This window comes from Pseudophryne corroboree, chromosome 6 (assembly GCF_028390025.1).
Source record: "Pseudophryne corroboree isolate aPseCor3 chromosome 6, aPseCor3.hap2, whole genome shotgun sequence".
Lineage (NCBI taxonomy): Eukaryota > Metazoa > Chordata > Amphibia > Anura > Myobatrachidae > Pseudophryne > Pseudophryne corroboree.
This window is the reverse complement of record NC_086449.1, coordinates 264,589,606-264,610,995: the sequence shown is the minus strand read 5'-3', so window position 1 is coordinate 264,610,995 and position 21,390 is coordinate 264,589,606. Positions and strand designations below refer to the sequence as shown.

The following is a 21,390-nucleotide window of genomic DNA, read 5'->3' as shown; positions in this document are numbered from 1 at the left end:
TCTATTGGTATCTCCTTTCTGTCAGCGTGACATAACTAACATGAAGGCGAAAGTAATTCCATGAATGACAACATAAATTCAAACTGTAAAGCGCAATGGAATATGCTGCACTATATAAGAAACTGTTAATAAATAAATAAACTGTTTAATGAAGGATTTCTGTTTTGCGCACCATTCTCTAGAGAGCGTTGTACGTGTTATCTCATGAGGACCGCAGACCACCTCGCTTTGCCGTTAAAACCTGTATACCTAACAAAGTGACCACTGAGTATATGACAAATGGGTTATTGTATGCTGTTTGAGCACACGGACTTGAAGTGCTATCCATAACTGACCATAAAAAGAGCTCAAATGCCTTTAGGTATAACTTATTTCTGTAATGTAAATGGCAAAAAAATGCTTGAGAATCTGCTAACTGCTTGCTGTTCCCAAGGGCATGTATGGAACTTTTCTCTTTAGGTCTGTAGCCCTACAGGGAAGTGGTTATTTCAGTGTTACAATAAATACAACGTACATTATGAAGGATTCTTTATAGTAAGCAGGTGACCCTCTGTCTATAGAATAATCAGTTGGAATATAAAGAGTTTAAGGTGGACTTTTCAACATGTATTAACATATTTTAATACAATACTAGATCTAATGGTATATACAGTATCATATGCATGTTTTTTTTTCCTTTTGTAATATTTAATTCTCTTGTACTGGCTAATTGTCCCTAATGCCAGCATTATGCTAAACTATAGTATGACGTAGAGATTTGGAATTCAGTTCTTTAGAAATCCAAATCAACCCGAATTTTGAGGCTCCGAACTGAAACAAGTCCTGGTTCGGAACTTCTCGCGATTTGAAATTCAGATTTTAAAACCACATTTTGGGTTTTATAGGGCAAAAATGACTATATTTTAGCTGTTTTTAAGAAACCTAGAAATCCAAAACCCAGATTTGGATTTTAAGGGGTATATTCAATTGAAGTTGAAAACTGCCGTTTGTCGAAAAGACTGCAGTTTTCGACTTTTTAAGGTCGAATCCAGACTCTGACACAAAGAGGGTAATTCAGACCTGATCACTGCTGTGCGTTTTCGCACAGCGAGCGATCAAGTCTCTACTACGCATGCATATGCACCGCAATGCGCCAGCGCGTCAGACGACTGCATCGGACATCGGTGCATAGCGACGGGATGGTGTGAAAAAAGCAATCGCACAGCGATCGCAAGGTGACTGACGGGATGAGGCCATATGTGGGTGGCAACTGACCGTTTTAGAGGAGTGTCTGGGAAAACGCAGGAAGGACCAGGCGTTTAGAGGGAAGGGCTACTGACGACAGTTCCGGCCACGATCATCGCAGCGGCTGAGTAAGTCCTGGGCTGAGCAGAAACTTCACAAACTGATGTTTGTGCAGTTCTTCTACACATGCTATCACACACCTGCACACAGCTAATACCCTCCCCCTGTAGGCGGCGACTACCTGATCGCAGGGATGCAAAAAACGCACCCTAGCGATCAGGTCTGAATTACCCCCAAAGAGTCTACTGCACTGCTAGAGAGCACAGAGCCCTGCACAAGGCTTGCACATGGGCCTTCTCCTCATAAGCTGCCCCTGGAAGGGAAGAAGACAGATTCAGCAACATAGTACTTCGATTTTTGTAATGCACGGCGAACTTTCAAATTAGCTTTCTGAGGCTTTATGTCAAAACAAGAGAAAATATAAAAAAATAACATAAAAAGCGATAACAACATGCTTAGTGTTTTGTGGCTTTTTGATAAATTATTTACAAGATGAAAATATTATTTCAGATAAACGCAATTGAGACATTTTAAAGTCATCCTCTCTTCCTTCTCTCTCTCTCTCTCTCTCTCATTTCTGTTAATTAGGTACTTTTAGTATTTGCCAAAGAAGATAGCCAGAGTAATGGATTCTGTTGTGCGTGTGAGAAAGCAGGCTTTAAGTCTAACATTGCCAAGACACCAGAATCTGCTTTGGAAAGCTTTTTAGATAAACATCATGAAATTATCATTATCGATCATAGGCAGACACGATGTTTTGATGCAGAAGCTCTATGCAGGTAAGATAAACTTAATTACATGTATTTTTTTTTTTTTTAAAGTCTGAAAGTAACTAATATTATTGTCATTTATTTATTTATTGTTAAATGTTTAGATTAGATTTTATTGCGAGTGATGTGATGTGGGATTAATGAATCATTTTTGGATGTTAATACATTCTTCAAGTATTGCTTTGTAGATCAGTATGAAATGTCTTTTTCAATTTATGATATATCAGAATATTTATGTAAACAATTGGAATAAAGGACTACAGGTGTTAAAAGACGCCAATGTGAGGCTATAAAATGTGTTCTTAATTGAACAGAATGTGGTCATTTGTATTAGAAGTACAGGGGTCACTGATCCCACATAGCTTTTCATGCAAGATTTAATCTGCTGTGCCAATATCCTCAAATGAACAGTAATGCCAACAGTTAAAATTAATTTCTGTGGACACTGTGCAGTGGAGTAGGTACTGTATCTGTGTCTTTGGGGGTGATACACCGGTGAATGCCTGCCCATCAGTGTCTTTGGAGGTGATACACCGGTGAATGCCTGCCCATCTGTGTCTTTGGGGGTGATACACCGGTGAATGCCTGTCCATCTGTGTCTTTGGAGGTGATACACCGGTGAATGCCTGCCCATCTGTGTCTATGGGGGTGATGCACCGGTGAATGCCTGCCCAGCTGTGTCTATGGGGGTGATACACCGGTGAATGCTTGTCCATCTGTGTCTTTGGGGGTGATACACCGGTGAATGCCTGCCCATCTGTGTCTTTGGAGGTGATACACCGGTGAATGCCTGCCCATTTGTGTCTTTGGGGGTGATACACCGGTGAATGCCTGTCCATCTGTGTCTTTGGAGGTGATACACCGGTGAATGCCTGCCCATCTGTGTCTATGGGGGTGATGCACCGGTGAATGCCTGCCCATCTGTGTCTATGGGGGTGATACACCGGTGAATGCTTGTCCATCTGTGTGTTTGGGGGTGATACACCGGTGAATGCTTGTCCATCTGTGTCTTTGGGGGTGATACACCGGTGAATTCCTGTCCATCTGTGTCTTTAGGGGTGATACACCGGGGAATGCCTGTCAATCTGTGTCTTTGGGGGTGATACACCGGTGAATGCCTGTCAATCTGTGTCTTTAGGGGTGATACACCGGTGAATGCCTGTCAATCTGTGTCTTTGGGGGTGATACACCGGTGAATGCCTGTCCATCTGTGTCTTTGGGGGTGATACACCGGTGAATGCCTGTCCATCTGTGTCTTTAGAGGTGATACACCGGTGAATGCCTGTCCATCTGTGTCTTTGGGGGTGATACATCGGTGAATGCTTGTCCATCTGTGTCTTTGGGGGTGATACACCGGTGAATGCCTGTCCGTCTGTGTCTTTAGGGGTGATACACCGGGGAATGCCTGCCCATCTGTGTCTTTGGGGGTGATACACCGGTGAATGCCTGTCCATCTGTGTCTTTAGGGGTGATACACCGGTGAATGCCTGTCCATCTGTGTCTTTGGGGGTGATACAGCGGTGAATGCCTGTCCATCTGTGTCTTTAGGGGTGATACACCGGGGAATGCCTGTCAATCTGTGTCTTTGGGGGTGATACACCGGTGAATGCCTGTCCATCTGTGTCTTTGAGGGTGATACATCGGTGAATGCTTGTCCATCTGTGTCTTTGGGGGTGATACACCGGTGAATGCCTGTCTGTCTGTGTCTTTAGGGGTGATACACCGGGGAATGCCTGCCCATCTGTGTCTTTGGGGGTGATACACCGGTGAATGCCTGTCCATCTGTGTCTTTAGGGGTGATACACCGGTGAATGCCTGTCAATCTGTGTCTTTGGGGGTGATACACCGGTGAATGCCTGTCAATCTGTCTTTGGGGGTGATACACCGGTGAATGCCTGTCCATCTGTGTCTTTGGGGGTGATACACTGGTGAATGCCTGTCCATCTGTGTCTTTAGGGGTGATACACCGGTGAATGCCTGTCCATCTGTGTCTTTGGGGGTGATACATCGGTGAATGCTTGTCCATCTGTGTCTTTGGGGGTAATACACCGGTGAATGCCTGTCCGTCTGTGTCTTTAGGGGTGATACACCGGGGAATGCCTGCCCATCTGTGTCTTTGGGGGTGATACACCGGTGAATGCCTGTCCATCTGTGTCTTTAGGGGTGATACACCGGTGAATGCCTGTCCATCTGTGTCTTTGGGGGTGATACAGCGGTGAATGCCTGTCCATCTGTGTCTTTAGGAGTGATACACCGGTGAATGCCTGTCAATCTGTGTCTTTAGGGGTGATACACCGGTGAATGCCTGTCCATCTGTGTCTTTGGGGGTGATACACCGGTGAATGCTTGTCCATCTGTGTCTTTGGGGGTGATACACCGGTGAATGCCTGTCCATCTATGTCTTTGGGGGTGATACACCGGTGAATGCCTGTCCATCTGTGTCTTTGGGGGTGATACACCGGTGAATGCCTGTCCATCTGTGTCTTTAGGGGTGATACACCGGTGAATGCCTGTCCATCTGTGTCTTTAGGGGTGATACACCGGTGAATGCCTGTCCATCTGTGTCTTTAGGGGTGATACACCGGTGAATGCCTGTCAATCTGTGTCTTTGGGGGTGATACACCGGTGAATGCCTGTCCATCTGTGTCTTTGGGGGTGATACACCAGTGAATGCTTGTCCATCTGTGTCTTTGGGGGTGATACACCGGTGAATGCTTGTCCATCTGTGTCTTTAGAGGTGATACACCGATGAATGCCTGTCCATCTGTGTCTTTGGGGGTGATACACCGGTGAATGCTTGTCCATCTGTGCCTTTGGGGGTGATACACCGGTGAATGCCTGTCCATGTGTGTCTTTGGGGGTGATACACCGGTGAATGCCTGTCCATCTGTGTCTTTAGGGGTGATACACCGGTGAATGCCTGTCCATCTGTGTCTTTGGGGGTGATACACCGGTGAATGCTTGTCCATCTGTGTCTTTAGGGGTGATACACCGGTGAATGCCTGTCCATCTGTGTCTTTGGGGGTGATACACCGGTGAATGCTTGTCCGTCTGTGTCTTTGGGGGTGATACACCAGTGAATGCTTGTCCGTCTGTGTCTTTGGGGGTGATACACCAGTGAATGCCTGTCCATCTGAGTCTTTAGGGGTGATACACCGGTGAATGCTTGTCCATCTGTGTCTTTGGGGGTGATACACCAGTGAATGCCTGTCCATCTGAGTCTTTAGGGGTGAAACACTGGTGAATTCCTGTCCATTTGCATAGTGTGCCTTCCAGGCCTCTACATTGCACATGCTTAGAAAATAAGCGCATGCGAATTCGGCTGTGCTTAGTTGTAAACAATTCAGATGCATTGATCATTATGACCTAAGAGATAGAACTGGGGTGGGAAGAGGCAAAGATCAGTGAGGGCATGTGCAGACTGGCACGCTTGTGTTCATACACATAATAGGAGGTGACTCTTTTCACCTTTGGAGCAGGTGAAAGTGTATTCACACACAAGGCCATTAACCAAACTATACCAACGTACATCACTTCGCTTATCACAAAATATCTCCCAACCCGACCTCTTCGCTCTTCACAAGACCTGCGTCTCTCATCCACACTCATTACTCGCTCCCACTCACGACTGCAGGACTTTCATCGGGCTGCACCCACTCTGTGGAATGCCCTACCACGCACAATAAGACTCTCCTCTAGTCTCCAAACCTTCAAGCGTTCCCTGAAAACTCACCTCTTTAGGCAAGCGTATCAAATTCCAGAACCGCCCACATAACTTTCATAAACTTTCCTATCAAATTGCATCCAGTCTGTACAGTCCACACATATCCTCACATGTCTTCTCATTCTATGCAATAGATAGGCATATGTACACAAGGAAAGGTGCTATTTCCCTATAGATTGTAAGCTTGCGAGCAGGGCCTTCCTACCTCTATGACTGTTATCACACAGCTTGTTGTTGTTATTTCAAATTGTAAAGCGCAACGGAATTTGCTGCGCTATATAAGAAACTGTTAATAAATAAATAAATAATTCTGACGATGCTGTAAACCAGGCGCACATTCTGCCAATGCATCTAAAGCACGTAGCTCTGCATATGCGTAACCTTACAATATACTATAGGTCTGAACATGTTTCTCTTGCATAATGTGCAGCTGGAAGTAAAATCTAGTGCTGACTAATTGGGATTTTATTCACTCCTTCATGACATCTATACCGAACTTAGTTATACTATGCTTAGCAATCTGTATAGTCCTTGACCTAGAAATGGACTGCCAGGCAACCATCTGACACACGTAGACTATCATTTCCATTGTGTAGACTGGTGCCATTGTTTGTATCCAAAACCTGACATTGATTTTAATGTTTCCTTACTGTCCAAATTCAGTTAAAGACTTAAAATATCAGTTGTTGCCTCTCTAAATACACATATACTGTATAAACTACTAGTGTGTTCAGGGCAGGTTAGTTTTTATGAATGAGATAAACTTGTCTGTTCATGAAGCAGTGAAAAGAGTGGAGTACCATGGTAACCACTCAGCATTGAAGTAACATTTATCAAGTGCATTCTATAAAATTACATGTAGCAGCTGATTGGTTGCCATGGGCAACTTCTCCACTGGCTCACTTCTCCACTCTTTTCACTGCTTCATAAATAGACCCCGTAGTTCTTTACGTGTACAAGTGTTTGGCTCTCACTATGAACATACAGTACTCTGATATGTGCCACCACTGTACAGAGATCACTAGTTACATCTTCATACTCTGCAAAGCATCGGGTACACCCAGCCTGGTGATGGGAATTAGTAATAACAGGAGCAGGTGGGTGAAATATGGGGTGAATATGCCAGCTTGTATTCTGCTTGTCATTCATTCGTTTTTGCATGACTGCTTGGCACTTATGTAAAAATGTGTCAGTGCCCTGAATGGGTAACCTAGTTTTGCTGGTTGCCAAGAGGCTCTGGTGGTAGGGACCATTTTTTAAATAACACACACACACATATAATTGAATTATTTGTTATGTTTGCAAACCATTTTTTTTGCCCCATGGTTACAAATGGAACCTGTACCCGCTCCATCTCTCCTGCACCTTTGCAGCACCTGCCAACAGTCCAATTTGGTCCGGACAGTTAGTGTGTCATGTTCCATTTCAGTTAGCGTTATGTATATGATTGTATACTATTCCAAATGTACTGGAGTGGGCATAATACATGGGATGGCACAGGCTGTGCATTGGGAACTGCTAGCAGTTATTTGCTTTTAGTATCCTTGCTTATATGTACTCTAATTCCGTTTAATTGATGACAATAGAAAACAAACACCCATGAAAGATTATGCTTTTACTTACCGTACCTATCTCTGTACCTATCTATGTACCCTCCCCAGTATATGATATTGTGTGTGCTTAAAGGTGTACTCCCCATTCATTGTTTCTCTGGTACCATTTTCATTTCAAATCTGAGATGTTTCTGTGGAAAAAATAATTAAATGTCAGCAATAATGAAATAATTATCACCCTGTGCTGTCCATCTACAGTATGGCATAATTGTGTACCAGTCTGGGTATATTATAAAAGCTGATGTTTAAGGCTTTACAACCTCGAAAACACTACCTCCTATAACTATCCACAAGAAATAGGGGGAGCTTTTTGTAAGTACGTTTCAGTTTCATTTTATTATTATTTTAATAGCAAAATTCCGAAAACATTGTATATTTCATGTCTTTTGCCAAAGCTACTTTTAGGTCTTTCCAGGCGTATGTATTCCTTTGTACAAGTTCTGGTACATTCATAGTGCTGGAAATGAAGGTATAGATTTTAGGGATACATTTTTCAAAGCTTTGTACGAGATAAAGTGAGAGATAGTAATTTATCTCTCTCCACTTTATCACTCTCCAAGCTTTGATAAAACTAGCCCTTAGTTACAAACTTTTTCACCTTATACCGTAGATATATCATGTGTATTTAAATACATAAGTGCTTAGAGTTTGGAGTACGTGGGTATAGCGATTGGGGTGATTTTTGTAGATTTGGGATCACATGCATTCTGGTGTTTTTCAGTATAGTTTTGGTTTTGCATGAGTGTGTAAAATTTAAATTTTGCGGGGTGGATTTAAATTTTTTTTTACATGTTTTCCACTTTTCTTTATAGTGTTCATATATATGAATAAAAATATTTTATTTTTGTACAATATCCATATCCCTCCTACATCTACGTCTGTCCAGCAGTAGATCACTTATGTACTAATGCAGAATAGAGCTGGATTGTTCACTCCCCTCTTCCCTTGACCCCCCACCCCCCCTTTTCCCTGACATAGCCTCCACAGCTGGACAAAGCTTTCATAGGAACCACAAATACAATATAAAGAAAAAACTAAACACCACACAGCCTCTCACAACACTATGCAGCAGAACATAATGGAGATACTTCTGGACTCAAGTTTATGGGCATTCAGAAAGTATCAACACACTGGAGGGGCAGAGACCTGGTGACTAATAATACATGTGAAACAATAGATTTATACATTTCAGACTTTACAGCCCCACAGATTGAATATTGACATTGTATTGAATGCAAGTATATATATATATATATATATATATATATGTTTACTGTATACTTTAACAACACCTGTTTACACCTTATAACAACTCCTTTTTTACATATTCTTATTTGTCATTAAGCACTAACAATGTATACAAGCTGCATTTTTGCAATGTATACAAGCTGCATTAACTCATACAAGCTGCATTTTTACTATGTAACCAAATGGATTTTAATTGACAAGACTTTAGTCTATATATTGTTATTAGGCACATGGTTGCCGCTTGTTTACCCCACCTCTGGGATGTAATTTCCTCTTCTGTAATGCAATCAATAAAGTTTTTTACGGTATAAATAACATGCCATTTACAAGCCCAGCCATCCCTGAGAAGTGTCTGTTGGGCATGAAACGCAGTGGAGCCGCTGGAGATATACAGCACCGACAGCAGCGCCTTCACTTCCGGCTGTTTTTACATGGTTTTTTTTCATATGTTAGTACACATTTTACCCTGCATTATTACAGTAGCACTCCTTTTCTACCCAATGTTAACTGTTTATCTAACTGGGCAGTTTCCTTCATATCAGCGCAAAGTACTTTTTTCATATTTGATAGTGCAGAATATACACAAAATGATTTTGCAGAAACAGACCGCACCCATATTATTGTACGCAGACTTGCGCAATTCTGACGCACCTGCTTACGATGGGATGGGGGAAGGGAACAGGCAGTGTAACGTAGGCTGAGTACAATAAGGGTGTCCTTAAGTATTTGTGAACAGATGCAGATCAGCACAGAGATGCATATATGCCTGTCAAGGTCGTATCAATAGCAGTGCCTGATGGGGGTGTAAGTGTATCATACTGTATGTACAGTATCCATGATGTATTCTACTGTTGCAGACCTACACGCATATTGTGATATAAATGTTATTTTTACGTGTTGCTTTTTAGAATGTAAATTGCATCCTATATGCATTCAACTCTGCATAAGGCCCTATATAAGGAGCAGCCCCAGGTATGACTCTGTAACCAGAGACTGTTTAACTCCTCAGTTTCTGCATTAGAAGAAGAGGGGGCTCTCAATTTGTCACCATCTTTAAATGCAGTTTATAATCAGCATCTCAGGCTCCATTGAAGTGGGTAGTCTGCAAGGGGTATGGTTCGTTGGGTCGACAGTAACTAGGTTGACAGTGGACGCGGCCATTAGGTTGACATGGATAATGCCGACATGACAAAAGGTCGACATGAGTTTTAGTGCACTGTGTCCCCTCGCATGGCTCGTGATCTGCGGGCAAGGTGCCTCGCTCCTCTACCGCTGCGCTCGGCAAAGGTTACTTTCTCTGACGTCCTAGTGGATGCTGGGACTCCGTAAGGACCATGGGGAATAGCGGCTCCGCAGGAGACAGGGCACAAGAATAAAAGCTTTAGGATCAGGTGGTGTGCACTGGCTCCTCCCCCTATGACCCTCCTCCAAGCCTCAGTTAGATTTTTGTGCCCGAACGAGAAGGGTGCAGGCTAGGTGGCTCTCCTGAGCTGCTTAGAATAAAAGTTTAATTTAGGTTTTTTATTTTCAGTGAGTCCTGCTGGCAACAGGCTCACTGCATCGTGGGACTAAGGGGAGAAGAAGCGAACTCACCTGCGTGCAGAGTGGATTGGGCTTCTTAGGCTACTGGACATTAGCTCCAGAGGGACGATCACAGGTACAGCCTGGATGGGTCACCGGAGCCGCGCCGCCGTCCCCCTTACAGAGCCAGAAGAGACGAAGAGGTCCGGTGAAATCGGCGGCAGAAGACAATCCTGACTTCAGACTAAGGTAGCGCACAGCACCGCAGCTGTGCGCCATTGCTCTCAGCACACTTCACACTCCGGTCACTGAGGGTGCAGGGCGCTTGGGGGGGAGCGCCCTGAGACGCAATATAAATGATAATACCTTAGGTATGAAAAAATGAAAAATGAAAAAATTAAGAAAAAAATTAGAAAAACTTATGTCGACCTTTGACATGTCAACCTAGTGACCATGTCGACCTAATGCATGTTGACCAATAGTGGTCGACCTACTGAGGGTTGACCTAAGTGTTGTCGATCTAAAGACCGGATACCGTCTGCAAGTGTCCCTTGTTTCATTTTGTTGCATGAAACAACTGAAGAGTACATGGGGCACTTACAAATATATGAGGACTGGTATAAAAGTAAATGTGCAGGGAAGGTGCCTTAGGGAGTGATGTACTAAAGGGATAATGTGTCCGCATTTCCCATATGCATCAACCTCCTTGAACCCGGTGGGTAACGCCACCAATAGAAGCCTATGGACTTATCTCCGCAATACCCTCTGAGAGGGTTCCAATCAGATCCCTCCCAGCTACCCTGGTGGCTGCCAGGTCACATTGCGCATGTGCAGAAGGACTCCTGGGTCCTAAACCCGGAAGTCCTTCTATTGCAAAGCACAGCTCTTATCGGGAGAGGTGGTACTGTAGAATAAATGTTTGGGTTTGCCAGCCATATAACATTAGAGCAAAACATCTCTGACACAAACATTACTCGTTATTACTATGTATACATGAAACTCAACTTCTATTGAAAATATGAAAAATAAGTATTTTCTGTGTAATTTCCCTTTCATTAATGCCTGCACCCAACCTAAGCACATGGCTATGCCTTAATGGCTATGCAGTGCCGTAATCACACGCCAGTAAGTGGAAATGCTTCTGTGGTATATACAAATCACCTGTAGATGCGTGCGTCTGCCCACGCAGCTTGCACAGTGCTACAAAACTGCAAGATCCGTCCACCAAATGGACTTGTGTGGAACTCCACATCACCCCCTATGTGTGGAACTCCACATCGCCCCCTATGTGTGCAACTCCACATCGCCCCCTATGTGTGCAAGCTCATGCAGCCAATACAGGTATGATAACATGTTGCTGTCAGACACTGAAAACCCCTCCAGTCAGTGGGAATTTGAAGGTTTCTATTGTAGCTAATTACTAGTTGCTAGAAAAAGAGCAGTTGAGAATACATTTCATATCATGGTTCAGATGTGTTGTAAACCATAGCAACCAGTCAGCTAATTGTTATTCGTAGTCTTCTATGGATGTCAGATGGGTCCTTTCATCGCTAGCGTTTTCCCAGCTAGAACTTTCATATCGCTCGATCACTCCTGTGCTGACACATGTAAGTGAAGGGGAGCGATTACTGTCAGAAGACATTACAATGCAGCCTCTTCAGAGCTTAATCACTACCATGTGACTGGGAGGAGAGTTCTCCCTTCACTCCAGTGTATCAGCACAGGAGCAGTCAAGCGCTATGAATTGTAGCTCTTTCTAGCTGGAAACACACTGGCGCTGAAAGCCGCCATCTGACAGCACCCTTAGAGCCTGTTTGTGCAGTTCTGCTGGCGATTTTGTCACACTCCACCGCATGGCACTATTCACAGCAAGTAGTCTGCAGAATGTCTGCGCTTATGTAACCATATTGATCCTTTATGGCCTCAAGTCGTAACCTATGGGTCAGAACCCAAAACATGGCTTGTCAGACTCTTTAGTATGCGTAACCATTACTTGCTGTCTGCAGACCTCTTATGTTCTATCACATTTAGAATGTATACATGCCACCGATCCTTATAACAAATCTGTACATGGTGATGCCCCCAGTCCACTTTGCCAACACCACCAGTTCAAGTCCCAGTTGGGGACCTCATCAGCTTGTCTATGCCCCCTGCTTCCCCCATATGCAGTGCCTGCTTCTGTAAATTGTATAAATACATATTTTAGCCATTTCATGACCAGATATTTTATACCCTTATGACCTGACATCATTTCACAGTTATACATCGAATCATTTATTAACTAATTTGTTAATGTTTGTATCCTACATAGTATTTTTTTATTTTACTTTTTGTTTTTTATCTTACATGGAGAGTACTTTAAGGTTCTCTGTTCTCCTGCATAAGTGTGCATATTGTCGGATTGTTATTATTAATAGTTAATTGCATAGCGTGCACATATTATGAAGCACTTATATATTTTAGTCATTATTTCAGTCATTTATATCAGTCCCTGGCCCAGTGGGGCCTGCAATATATATATATATATATATATATATATATATTCCCTAATACATGAACACGCACGTACACACTAGGGTTATTTTCCATTTATTGTTTTGTAAAAAGCCAGTTAACCTACCAGAATGTGTTTGGAGCGTGGGAGGGAGCCAGAGCACCCAGAGAAAACCCACTGAAACGTGGGGAGAAGATACAAACTCTACACAGATAGGGCCTTGGATTGGGATTTAACTTTTAACCACAGTGCTGTGAAGAGGTAATACTATCCACTGGAACAAGTTAATATATATATAAATATATATATATTCTTTTTCCATATAAGTAATTTTTTCATAACTGGAAAGTAAAAAATAAAGGTAAGTAGCTAATACCCCTTTCAGATATAAACCTTGGCTTTAGCCTAGGTCGGACCCCGGACACTGAAAAAAACACACATTCAACAAAACAGGTGTATCGGCGGGCGAATTCACCAATCCACCTGTTTTTCAACGTGTCGGAATTTCTGACAAGTCTGAAAAACGGCACTGGAATTGAATAGGTCGAATCCAAATTCGCCCTAAAAAAGTCGAAAGGTGCAGTTTTTTCGACTTGTTGGAAATTCCAACATTAATTGGAGCTGTGGTTGCCAATTACACACTCCAAAAAATATAGTTTTAAATTGAGGTTTTGAAAGGGAGCTTGGGAGTTGGGGTCCCCTCAACTGGCAATCCATCTATTACTCGCACCCCTTGCTGTACCCCACGTTTGATATTGCAGTGGTTAATTTGCCCTTGCTGTCAGACTGGTCAGTCGAGACTGCCAATAAATGTAAAAGGCAAATGCAAATAAATGAAGCAGTCAATTTGTAAAAACAGCACTGCAGAGCAAGCACTTCTGAGTGCAAATGCTAAGGAGAGTATCGGATTCCATTCCTAAACCCATTTACATGCTTGTACTAGAATTCACAAACTCATGTAAAGTTTATTTGGACACCTATAGTGCTGAAAATAAACCAATACGTTAAAGTTTTGGGGATTTTTTTCCAGCCATAAGCCACAGAAATGAAGCAATATGTACAAATATTCCCACTATTAGTTGGAAGAAAAATAAAAAGAATTTCAGCTAACATCTCTAACATGTTTTCATGGTTTTGGGTACATAATTGAGTATGGTGGGATTGGTTATATGAATTGAGAATTATTATTTTTTCAAATAAATTAATTCTTTGAAGACTTGGTTTATATTTTCTTGAAGCGATAAATCCTTTGCTTTCTCAATATCAGTAAATCCTGGCAGTGCGTCATGTAACTATGCAGACGTCAGTTCCTGGTGCTGTGATGAGCAATATGCCGGTAACAGGCTGTTTCTCCGTTGGGCACAGTAATAGTGGTGTGATGTAATGTTGCAATAATTATGACTATCATTTCTAGATTCTGGAGATCTTGAAGCGTCCTGTCAGCCTAGTTCACATGAACTGGCTGCAGTGGTATAAGCCGCACATTTTGCTCTAATACAAACATCTATTTTCTTAGTTTTGTATATTCGTTAATGGAACACTTAAAGCACTAAGTTTTCTTTAAATCAACTTTTTAAAATATGATTTTTTTTTAAAAGGTATTTTATTACTATTTATTTTATTCTCTAACATTCAGGTCCATCAGAGCTATCAAACCCTCAGAAAACTGTGTCATAATTGCTGTAGTTAGAAGGTAAGTATCAATATCATTACTAAACTGTATCCCTTTCTTCAGTCTCATAACATTGTAAAGTAAATAACTGTATTATACGGTCGTAGTTCCCAAACTTTTTTGAATCACTGTACCCTAGAGTATCAGCATTTTTTTTTTTATGGCACCCCTAGGCCAAAAGTGTCCTATGAGGAAATGCAGGAAAAGTTATGAAATGAATTGAGCATATATGTCTTTCTTACGTTCAGTTATGTGGTGGGGGTCAGGGTTGCGCATCTGTTTGTCACACACACATATGTAATACATGACATCAATAAGATCACAATCCTGTCTAGTAAGCATCTATATTCTTGCAGCCAACAAATATACACATATATACATAAGAAACAACAGTGGATAATCATCTGTTTTCTGTGTTTATTAAAGAAGGGGTGTGAAAAAAGTACAGGACAGGACAAAAGGTAACACATAAGGGAGTTTGGGGAGGGGGGTGTTGATAAGAGTTTGCAATCGAAGAAGTGTTTGTCACATATTTTATGATTGGCAGCTACAAGCTCTGGTTTTGCCTATTACATGGACCATAGATATTTTGATTTGGTCCTGGTTCACCAACGTGGGGCACTCCTCCATGTGCCCCACGGCACCTAGTTTAGGAATTACTGTTGCTTTGATGGCAGCTTTGCACACTCTTGGCATTCTCTCAATCAGCTTCATGAGGTAGTCTCCTGGAATGGTTTTGAATTAACAGGTGTGCCTTGTCAAGAGTTAATCTGTGGAATTACTTTCCTTCTTAATGTGTTTGAGACCATCAGTTGTGTTGTGCAGAGGTAGGGTTAGTACACAGTGGACACCCCTATTTGGCTACTGTTGTAATCCATATTATGGCATGAACCACTCAACTCAGCAAAGAGAAACAACAGCCCATTATTACTTTTAAGACATGAAGGTCAGTCGATACGGAAAATTTCAAGAACCTTGAATGTATCCTCAAGTGCAGTTGCAAAAACCATAAAACGCTATGATGAAATTGGCTCTCATGAGGACCGCCCCAAGAAAGGAAGACCAAGAGTAACCTCTGCTGCAGCGTATAAGTTCATTAGAGTTACCAGCCTCAGAAACCGCTACTTAACAGCACCTCAGATTAGAGCCCACATAAATTCTTCACAGATTTCAAGTAGCAGACAATCAGTGTGAATCAGGACTTCATGGTGGAATTGCTGTGAAGAAGCCACTACTGAGGATGAACAACAAGAAGAATATAATTGCTTGGGCCAGGAAATGCAAGGAGTCAAGAAGTGCTCAGCATCTCTGGGAGCTCCTTCAGGACTGTTTTTGGAAACCATTCCAGGAGACTACCTCATGAAGCTGATTGAGAGAATGCCAAGAGTGTGCAAAGCTGTCATCAAAGCAAAAGGGGGCTACTTTGAGGAATCTAAAATATTTAACATATTTTGATTTGTTTAACACTTTTTTGTTTACAACATAATTCCATATGTGTTCTTTCATAGTTTTGATGTCTTCAGTATTACTCTACGATGTAGAAAATAATTAAAATAAATAAAAACCATTGAATGAGAAGTTGTGTTCAAACTTTTGACTGGTACTGTATATTAAAATATAGTTAAAAGCACATATAAACCACTGTGCTTTTTTGTATATCTTTAAGGGCGATTACGAGTCTGTTCTGTCTTTATTAGATATGCTATGGAACAAAACCATAAGTTGCATTCTTATTCAAGACAAATTCATTATGTAAACACTTCTTAGTCGCATCTCATTACATTTGCAATGTGTTCCCATTAAGATGAGTTTACGTTTTCAAATGAATTATAATGTTCAAAATAACACACTACAACACAATCTAAACACACACATAGTAATCCAAATACTGTATGTTTGTTCTCAGCTCAATGATTTTTATGTACACATCTGTGTATATATGCATAACTTGCATTATAATGCTTATTAAATGTATATTTTAAACACCAGTGGCTATGGCGCATAAGAAAGGCATCGCCGTTCACAGAGAGCTCTGGCTGGAGAATCCACCTTTGTGTACCCAGAAAATAACATGATTGCTTCTTGTAGGATTGTTGTCAATAGTGAAGACAGCCATTTGGTCAGATGCACCCACTATTAAGAAGAGTATGACTTATCAATTCAACACTGAAGGACTTCATTATTAAAATGCATGAGGCCTCCTAAAATTAATGAGGTGCTGCTTACTTGTGAATTCATAAGCAGTATTCCCATGTATATGGTTCAGCCCACAAATGGCTGCATTCACTGTGTATGAACACCTGGGCACTTTGATCACCACCAGCTTTGCTGGGCCATGAAATCTGCTGGGGCATGAAATCTTTCTAAACGTTAACGTTCACCATAGTCTACAATTAGAGAAGCTGTACATATTAAGGCTCAATTATGAGCCATTGAATAATGCTAATGGGTAGCACATATTTATCAGCCCAGCTCATAAGATGGTGCATGTTGACACCTGATATGGAAGGTTACCCGAGCAAATATTGGCAGGTTGGCACGCTCCAATTAATTTGTAAAATAGAAAAAACACTTGTACATTATCATTTTGGTTCCATTCATTTCATTACTTACATTTAAATGTTTCTCCTAAACTACTGCTTAAGATAGTGGTTCCAGAACTGGGTGCCTAGTCACCCTGGGGTGACACGAGGCTCTTGCAGGGGGTACCTCAGGTTGGTGGTTCAGGCCAAAATAAGATTTTTCATGGGCAAAGTTATAGGCAATTCCAGTTCTGGTGGATGTCAATCATAAAACATGTGGACAATCAGAATCACAACTCTGTCCACCACGACATAACTGAACTTAAGGATGAAAAGGAAGGACACTTACTTAATTTAATACTTTTTGCCAAATGTATTAATAAAAAACTTTTAGCCTTGAAAAGAATGCTGACACTCTATGCTCCGTGATTAAAGAAAGATTGGGAACATTTCTAGAAGATTGAAAGAAAGAGCACATCAAACTGTATATTATTTTAGGATTTGTGCACATATAAATATCTAAGTCTTGGAAAGTTATAAAGTGGAGAGAGATAAAGGGGCTTATTATCAATGAGTTTTATCATACGCAACTTGTTGGGTATGATACATGGTGCTCCAGCCAATCTGCTGCTGTCATGTGTTTGATAAATGACAGTTGGGAGCTGATTGGCTGGAGCACCATTTATCATACGCAACGAGTTTTATAATTCACAACGAGTTTTATCACTTGTTAATAAATGGGCCCCACAGCCTGTACCATTGCAGTTGGGAGCTGATTGGCTAGTACCTTATCTTTCTCCAATTTATCTCTCTACAAGGCTTAATACATCTTCCCCCTCGTCTTTACAAGAAGTGACATTGCAATCTGCCATGCTCTCTCCAAAAGAGACCGAAAAAATGTATAATGCTGTTGTTGCTACTATCGTAGGTCACTAAGTTGTGCCCAAAAAAGTATCCCCATTTGCACTTGGGCATGTTTGTAACTGAGACTTAGGGGTATATTTACTACAGTGCTGGTTTATAGAAGTGGAGATGTTGCCCATAGCAACTAATCAGATTCTAGCTATTATCTTCTAGAAGGTGCAGGGTAAGTCAAATCTCATTGGTTGCTATGGCAACATCTCCACTACTATAATCCTGCACTTTAGCAAATATGCAGTACCCTTTACTGTGTGAACTGCATACAGTCCAGTCCAATTAGATTTTTAATTGTTTTTTTTAGATTCCTCTAAATTGTTGTTAAAAAAAAAAAAAAAAGCTTTGAAATCACATTTCAGTATGAAGCAGTCTGAGATTCGTATTCTTTGTGTATTAATTCTCTATATGCAGCCCGCCAGCTGATCGCTGCTGGGATATTGTGTTAGTGCTTATTCTGCTAATACACCTTCTTCTCATTTGTCATGTTCTGCTACCGAAGACAAAGTGACCGAGATGAAACGTCGATAATGCCCCTAATATCTGCTGGATTTACCAGGGTATGTGCAAATATTTCCAGCCTGCTAGACTGTTTACCTAGGGAACTGCTATCATTTGTATTAGTGTGTTTTGTAGAGTTTTAGGTATATTTTGTTGATTTTTATCATTAATGCAATTCCAAAATGTACGTTTCAGTCTAGGTAACCTGTTAAGGGCCCTCATTCCGAGTTGTTCGCTCACTAGCAGATTTTAGCAGCATTGCACACGCTAAGCCGCCGCCCTCTGGGAGTGTATCTTAGTTTAGCAGAATTGCGAACGAAAGATTAGCAGAATTGCGAATAGAAATTTCTTAGCAGTTTCTGAGTAGCTCCAGACTTACTCCTACACTGTGATCAGCTCAGTCCTTTTCGTTCCTGGTTTGACGTCACAAACACACCCAGCGTTCGCCCAGCCACTCCCCCGTTTCTCCAGCCACTCCCGCGTTTTTCCCTGACACGCCTGCGTTTTTCCGCACACTCCCAGAAAACGGTCAGTTTCCGCCCAGAAACACCCACTTCCTGTCAATCACACTACGATCACCAGAACGATGAAAAAACCTTGTTACGCCGTGAGTAAAATACCAAACTTTTGTGCTAATTTACTTGGCGCAGGCGCACTGCGAACATTGCGCATGCGCAGTTTGCGACTAATCGCTCAGTAGCGGAAAAAAATAACGAGCGAACAACTCGGAATGAGGGCCAATGTTTGTACTTTTTCATGTAGAATGTCACTCATTGGGCCAGATTCAGAGATGCACACAATCTCGATGGTTTGCGTTCATCTCCGATGTTTTCAGACCTACGCATGCTCAGAATCTGTACTTCACATGTGCAGATCTCGCTCGGTCTCCAATGGCGGTCACTTTGCCCCCTAAACCGCAGCATGATTCACATTCTGCGGCTGGTTGGGATTGGGAAAGGATTCCAGAAAGCATGGGGGAAGGGGGGGGGGGGTCGTCAGGGGTCAGCCCCATTTTCTGGGTGTGCTGGGGCCAGTGCCCTGCAGCTATTCTGACTAACCGGACTATTACTCGGATGATCTAGTGTACCAGTTTAGCCAGTAGCACTCACTTTCTTTTGTTTGGAAATCCAATCCATAAAATCCTTGTTACTCCATTACAATTTACCTATTGTATGGAAAGTAAATATTTGTACTCAAGAAACAGTTACATATCTCTTTCAAATAAGAAAAATCTTCAGCTGTAGTAGCTCTGTGGTAAATTTATTTTAAATTCACTGGTGTCTATATACTAAGCCTTGGAGAAAGATAATGTCCCACCCAATCAGATCCTAACTTTCATTTACAAACACAGCCTGTAATACAGCAGTTAGGAGCTGATTGGCTGACACTTTATTTCCTTCCACTGTATCACTCTCCCAGGCTTTCCTTAGATTTGATATTGCTGGAATTTGTATGTATGATAATCCGGTCTGTTTTATTATCTGCTCATCTCATAGGCATATTGTGGTGTAGTAAACTATTCTTACCTTATGCTTTTATCCATCCCTTATGAAAAATTGCCATGATAAAGACACAGGTTATGATGTTAAACGGAAATTGACATGAAATTCAGTGGTAATTTAGTCTTTTACCACTTTACGTTTTATGTTGTAGTGGATTTGACTTTGCCTGACCTTGGGGGCATTCTTCTGATGGGCCTGTATTATTTATTATTTATTTATTACCAGTTATTTATATAGCGCACACATATTCCACAGCGCTTTACATAGAATATTTGCCCATTCACATCAGTCCCTGCCCCAGTGGAACTTACAATCTATATTTCCTATCACATGTACACACAGACACATTCACTAGGGTTAATATTTGTTGGGAGCCAATTAACCTATCTGTATATTTTTGGATTGTGGGAGGAAACCGGAGCACCCTGAGGAAACCCACGCAAGTACGGAGAGAATATAGAAACTCCACACAGTTAGGGCCATGGTGGGAATCAAACCCATGACCTCAGTGCTGTGAGGCAGTAATGCTAACCATCCGTACTGCCCTGTATCACTTTTAATTGTTTTAAACTTATTATTCTTCACCATTGTACAGTATAGTCTAGTCTAGGTGACAGCAATGCTGATTTCAGCAGGTGAGTGTTTTTGCTAGTAAAGTTGGCCATATTACAGCTGTTTACACTGAACGTTGGACCCAGGTTAATCCCATGTCGTCGCCTTTTACACTGCACCCATGTCTGTCCTGCATGAGACGCCCTTGAGGTGGTCCTCTGCATACAGGTCCACCCCCGAACAGCCTCCTTCACACTCACCCACAGGACCTTGTTTCTGTCATCTACCTGATGCTCCAGGACAAGATGCTCCCCCAAGTCTGTGCTGCCGCCTTCTGCAACCTGGTGAGTGACCCTGCTGCCTCCTGCGCTGCCTCCTTCTGCTCACTGCGGCTGAGGCAAATAACCTGGGTCCCCCATTCACACCGCAGCGTATCCGACACGGGCATAACCCTGGTCATAAACAGGGTCACAAACCCGGCACACATAACCCGGGTTGACCCTTTCATATCAACGCACGACCTGGGTCCAAGGCTCAGTGTGAAAGGGTTATTATATAGGTAGCAAATGGGGCTCCCTCCTTATTCAAGTTACAGGAACAAACAGAAGGTGTGGCATGTGAAATGCGTATTAAAGAAAGTGCAAGTTGCCCGAAGAAGAAAAAAAAAAGACGTGAGTCACAAAGAGAAGTGTATGAGCACTACAGAAAGAAGTTTCACCCAAAAATGGCAAATTGCGTTTACATCCAACTCTGAATGAGGTTCAGTGTGTGTATAGAAACCTGCACACTATCACTTAGGGGTCTATTCATGAAGCAGTGAAAAGTGTGGAAAAGTGAGCCAGTGGAGAAGTTGCCCATGGCAACCAATTAGCTGCTCTGAATCATTTTATAGTATGCAAATTCTAAATATTACGTCAATGCTGATTGATTGCCATGGTCAATTTCTCCACTGGCTCACTTCTCCACTCTTATCACTGCTTCATGAATAGACCCCTTAGGCCGGCCTGGATGCTGCCCATAATTCTCATTATCTCTTCATATTCTGTTTGTATTCCTGGACAAAACATCAGTG

The 21,390-nt window shown here is 42.0% G+C and overlaps 1 protein-coding gene across 3 annotated transcripts in view; it reads left to right on the top strand.

The window, feature by feature from the left end:
- PDE8A (phosphodiesterase 8A) overlaps nt 1–21,390 on the top strand; it is a 462,427-nt gene that overhangs the window by 314,259 nt on the left and 126,778 nt on the right. For all 3 annotated transcript variants that reach the window (XM_063925983.1, XM_063925981.1, XM_063925982.1), the window contains exons 3-5: nt 1,873–2,063; nt 14,291–14,347; nt 18,266–18,323. In XM_063925983.1, coding sequence (XP_063782053.1) covers nt 1,873–2,063; nt 14,291–14,347; nt 18,266–18,323 — 306 coding nt within the window. The remainder of the gene's footprint in view (nt 1–1,872; nt 2,064–14,290; nt 14,348–18,265; nt 18,324–21,390) is intronic.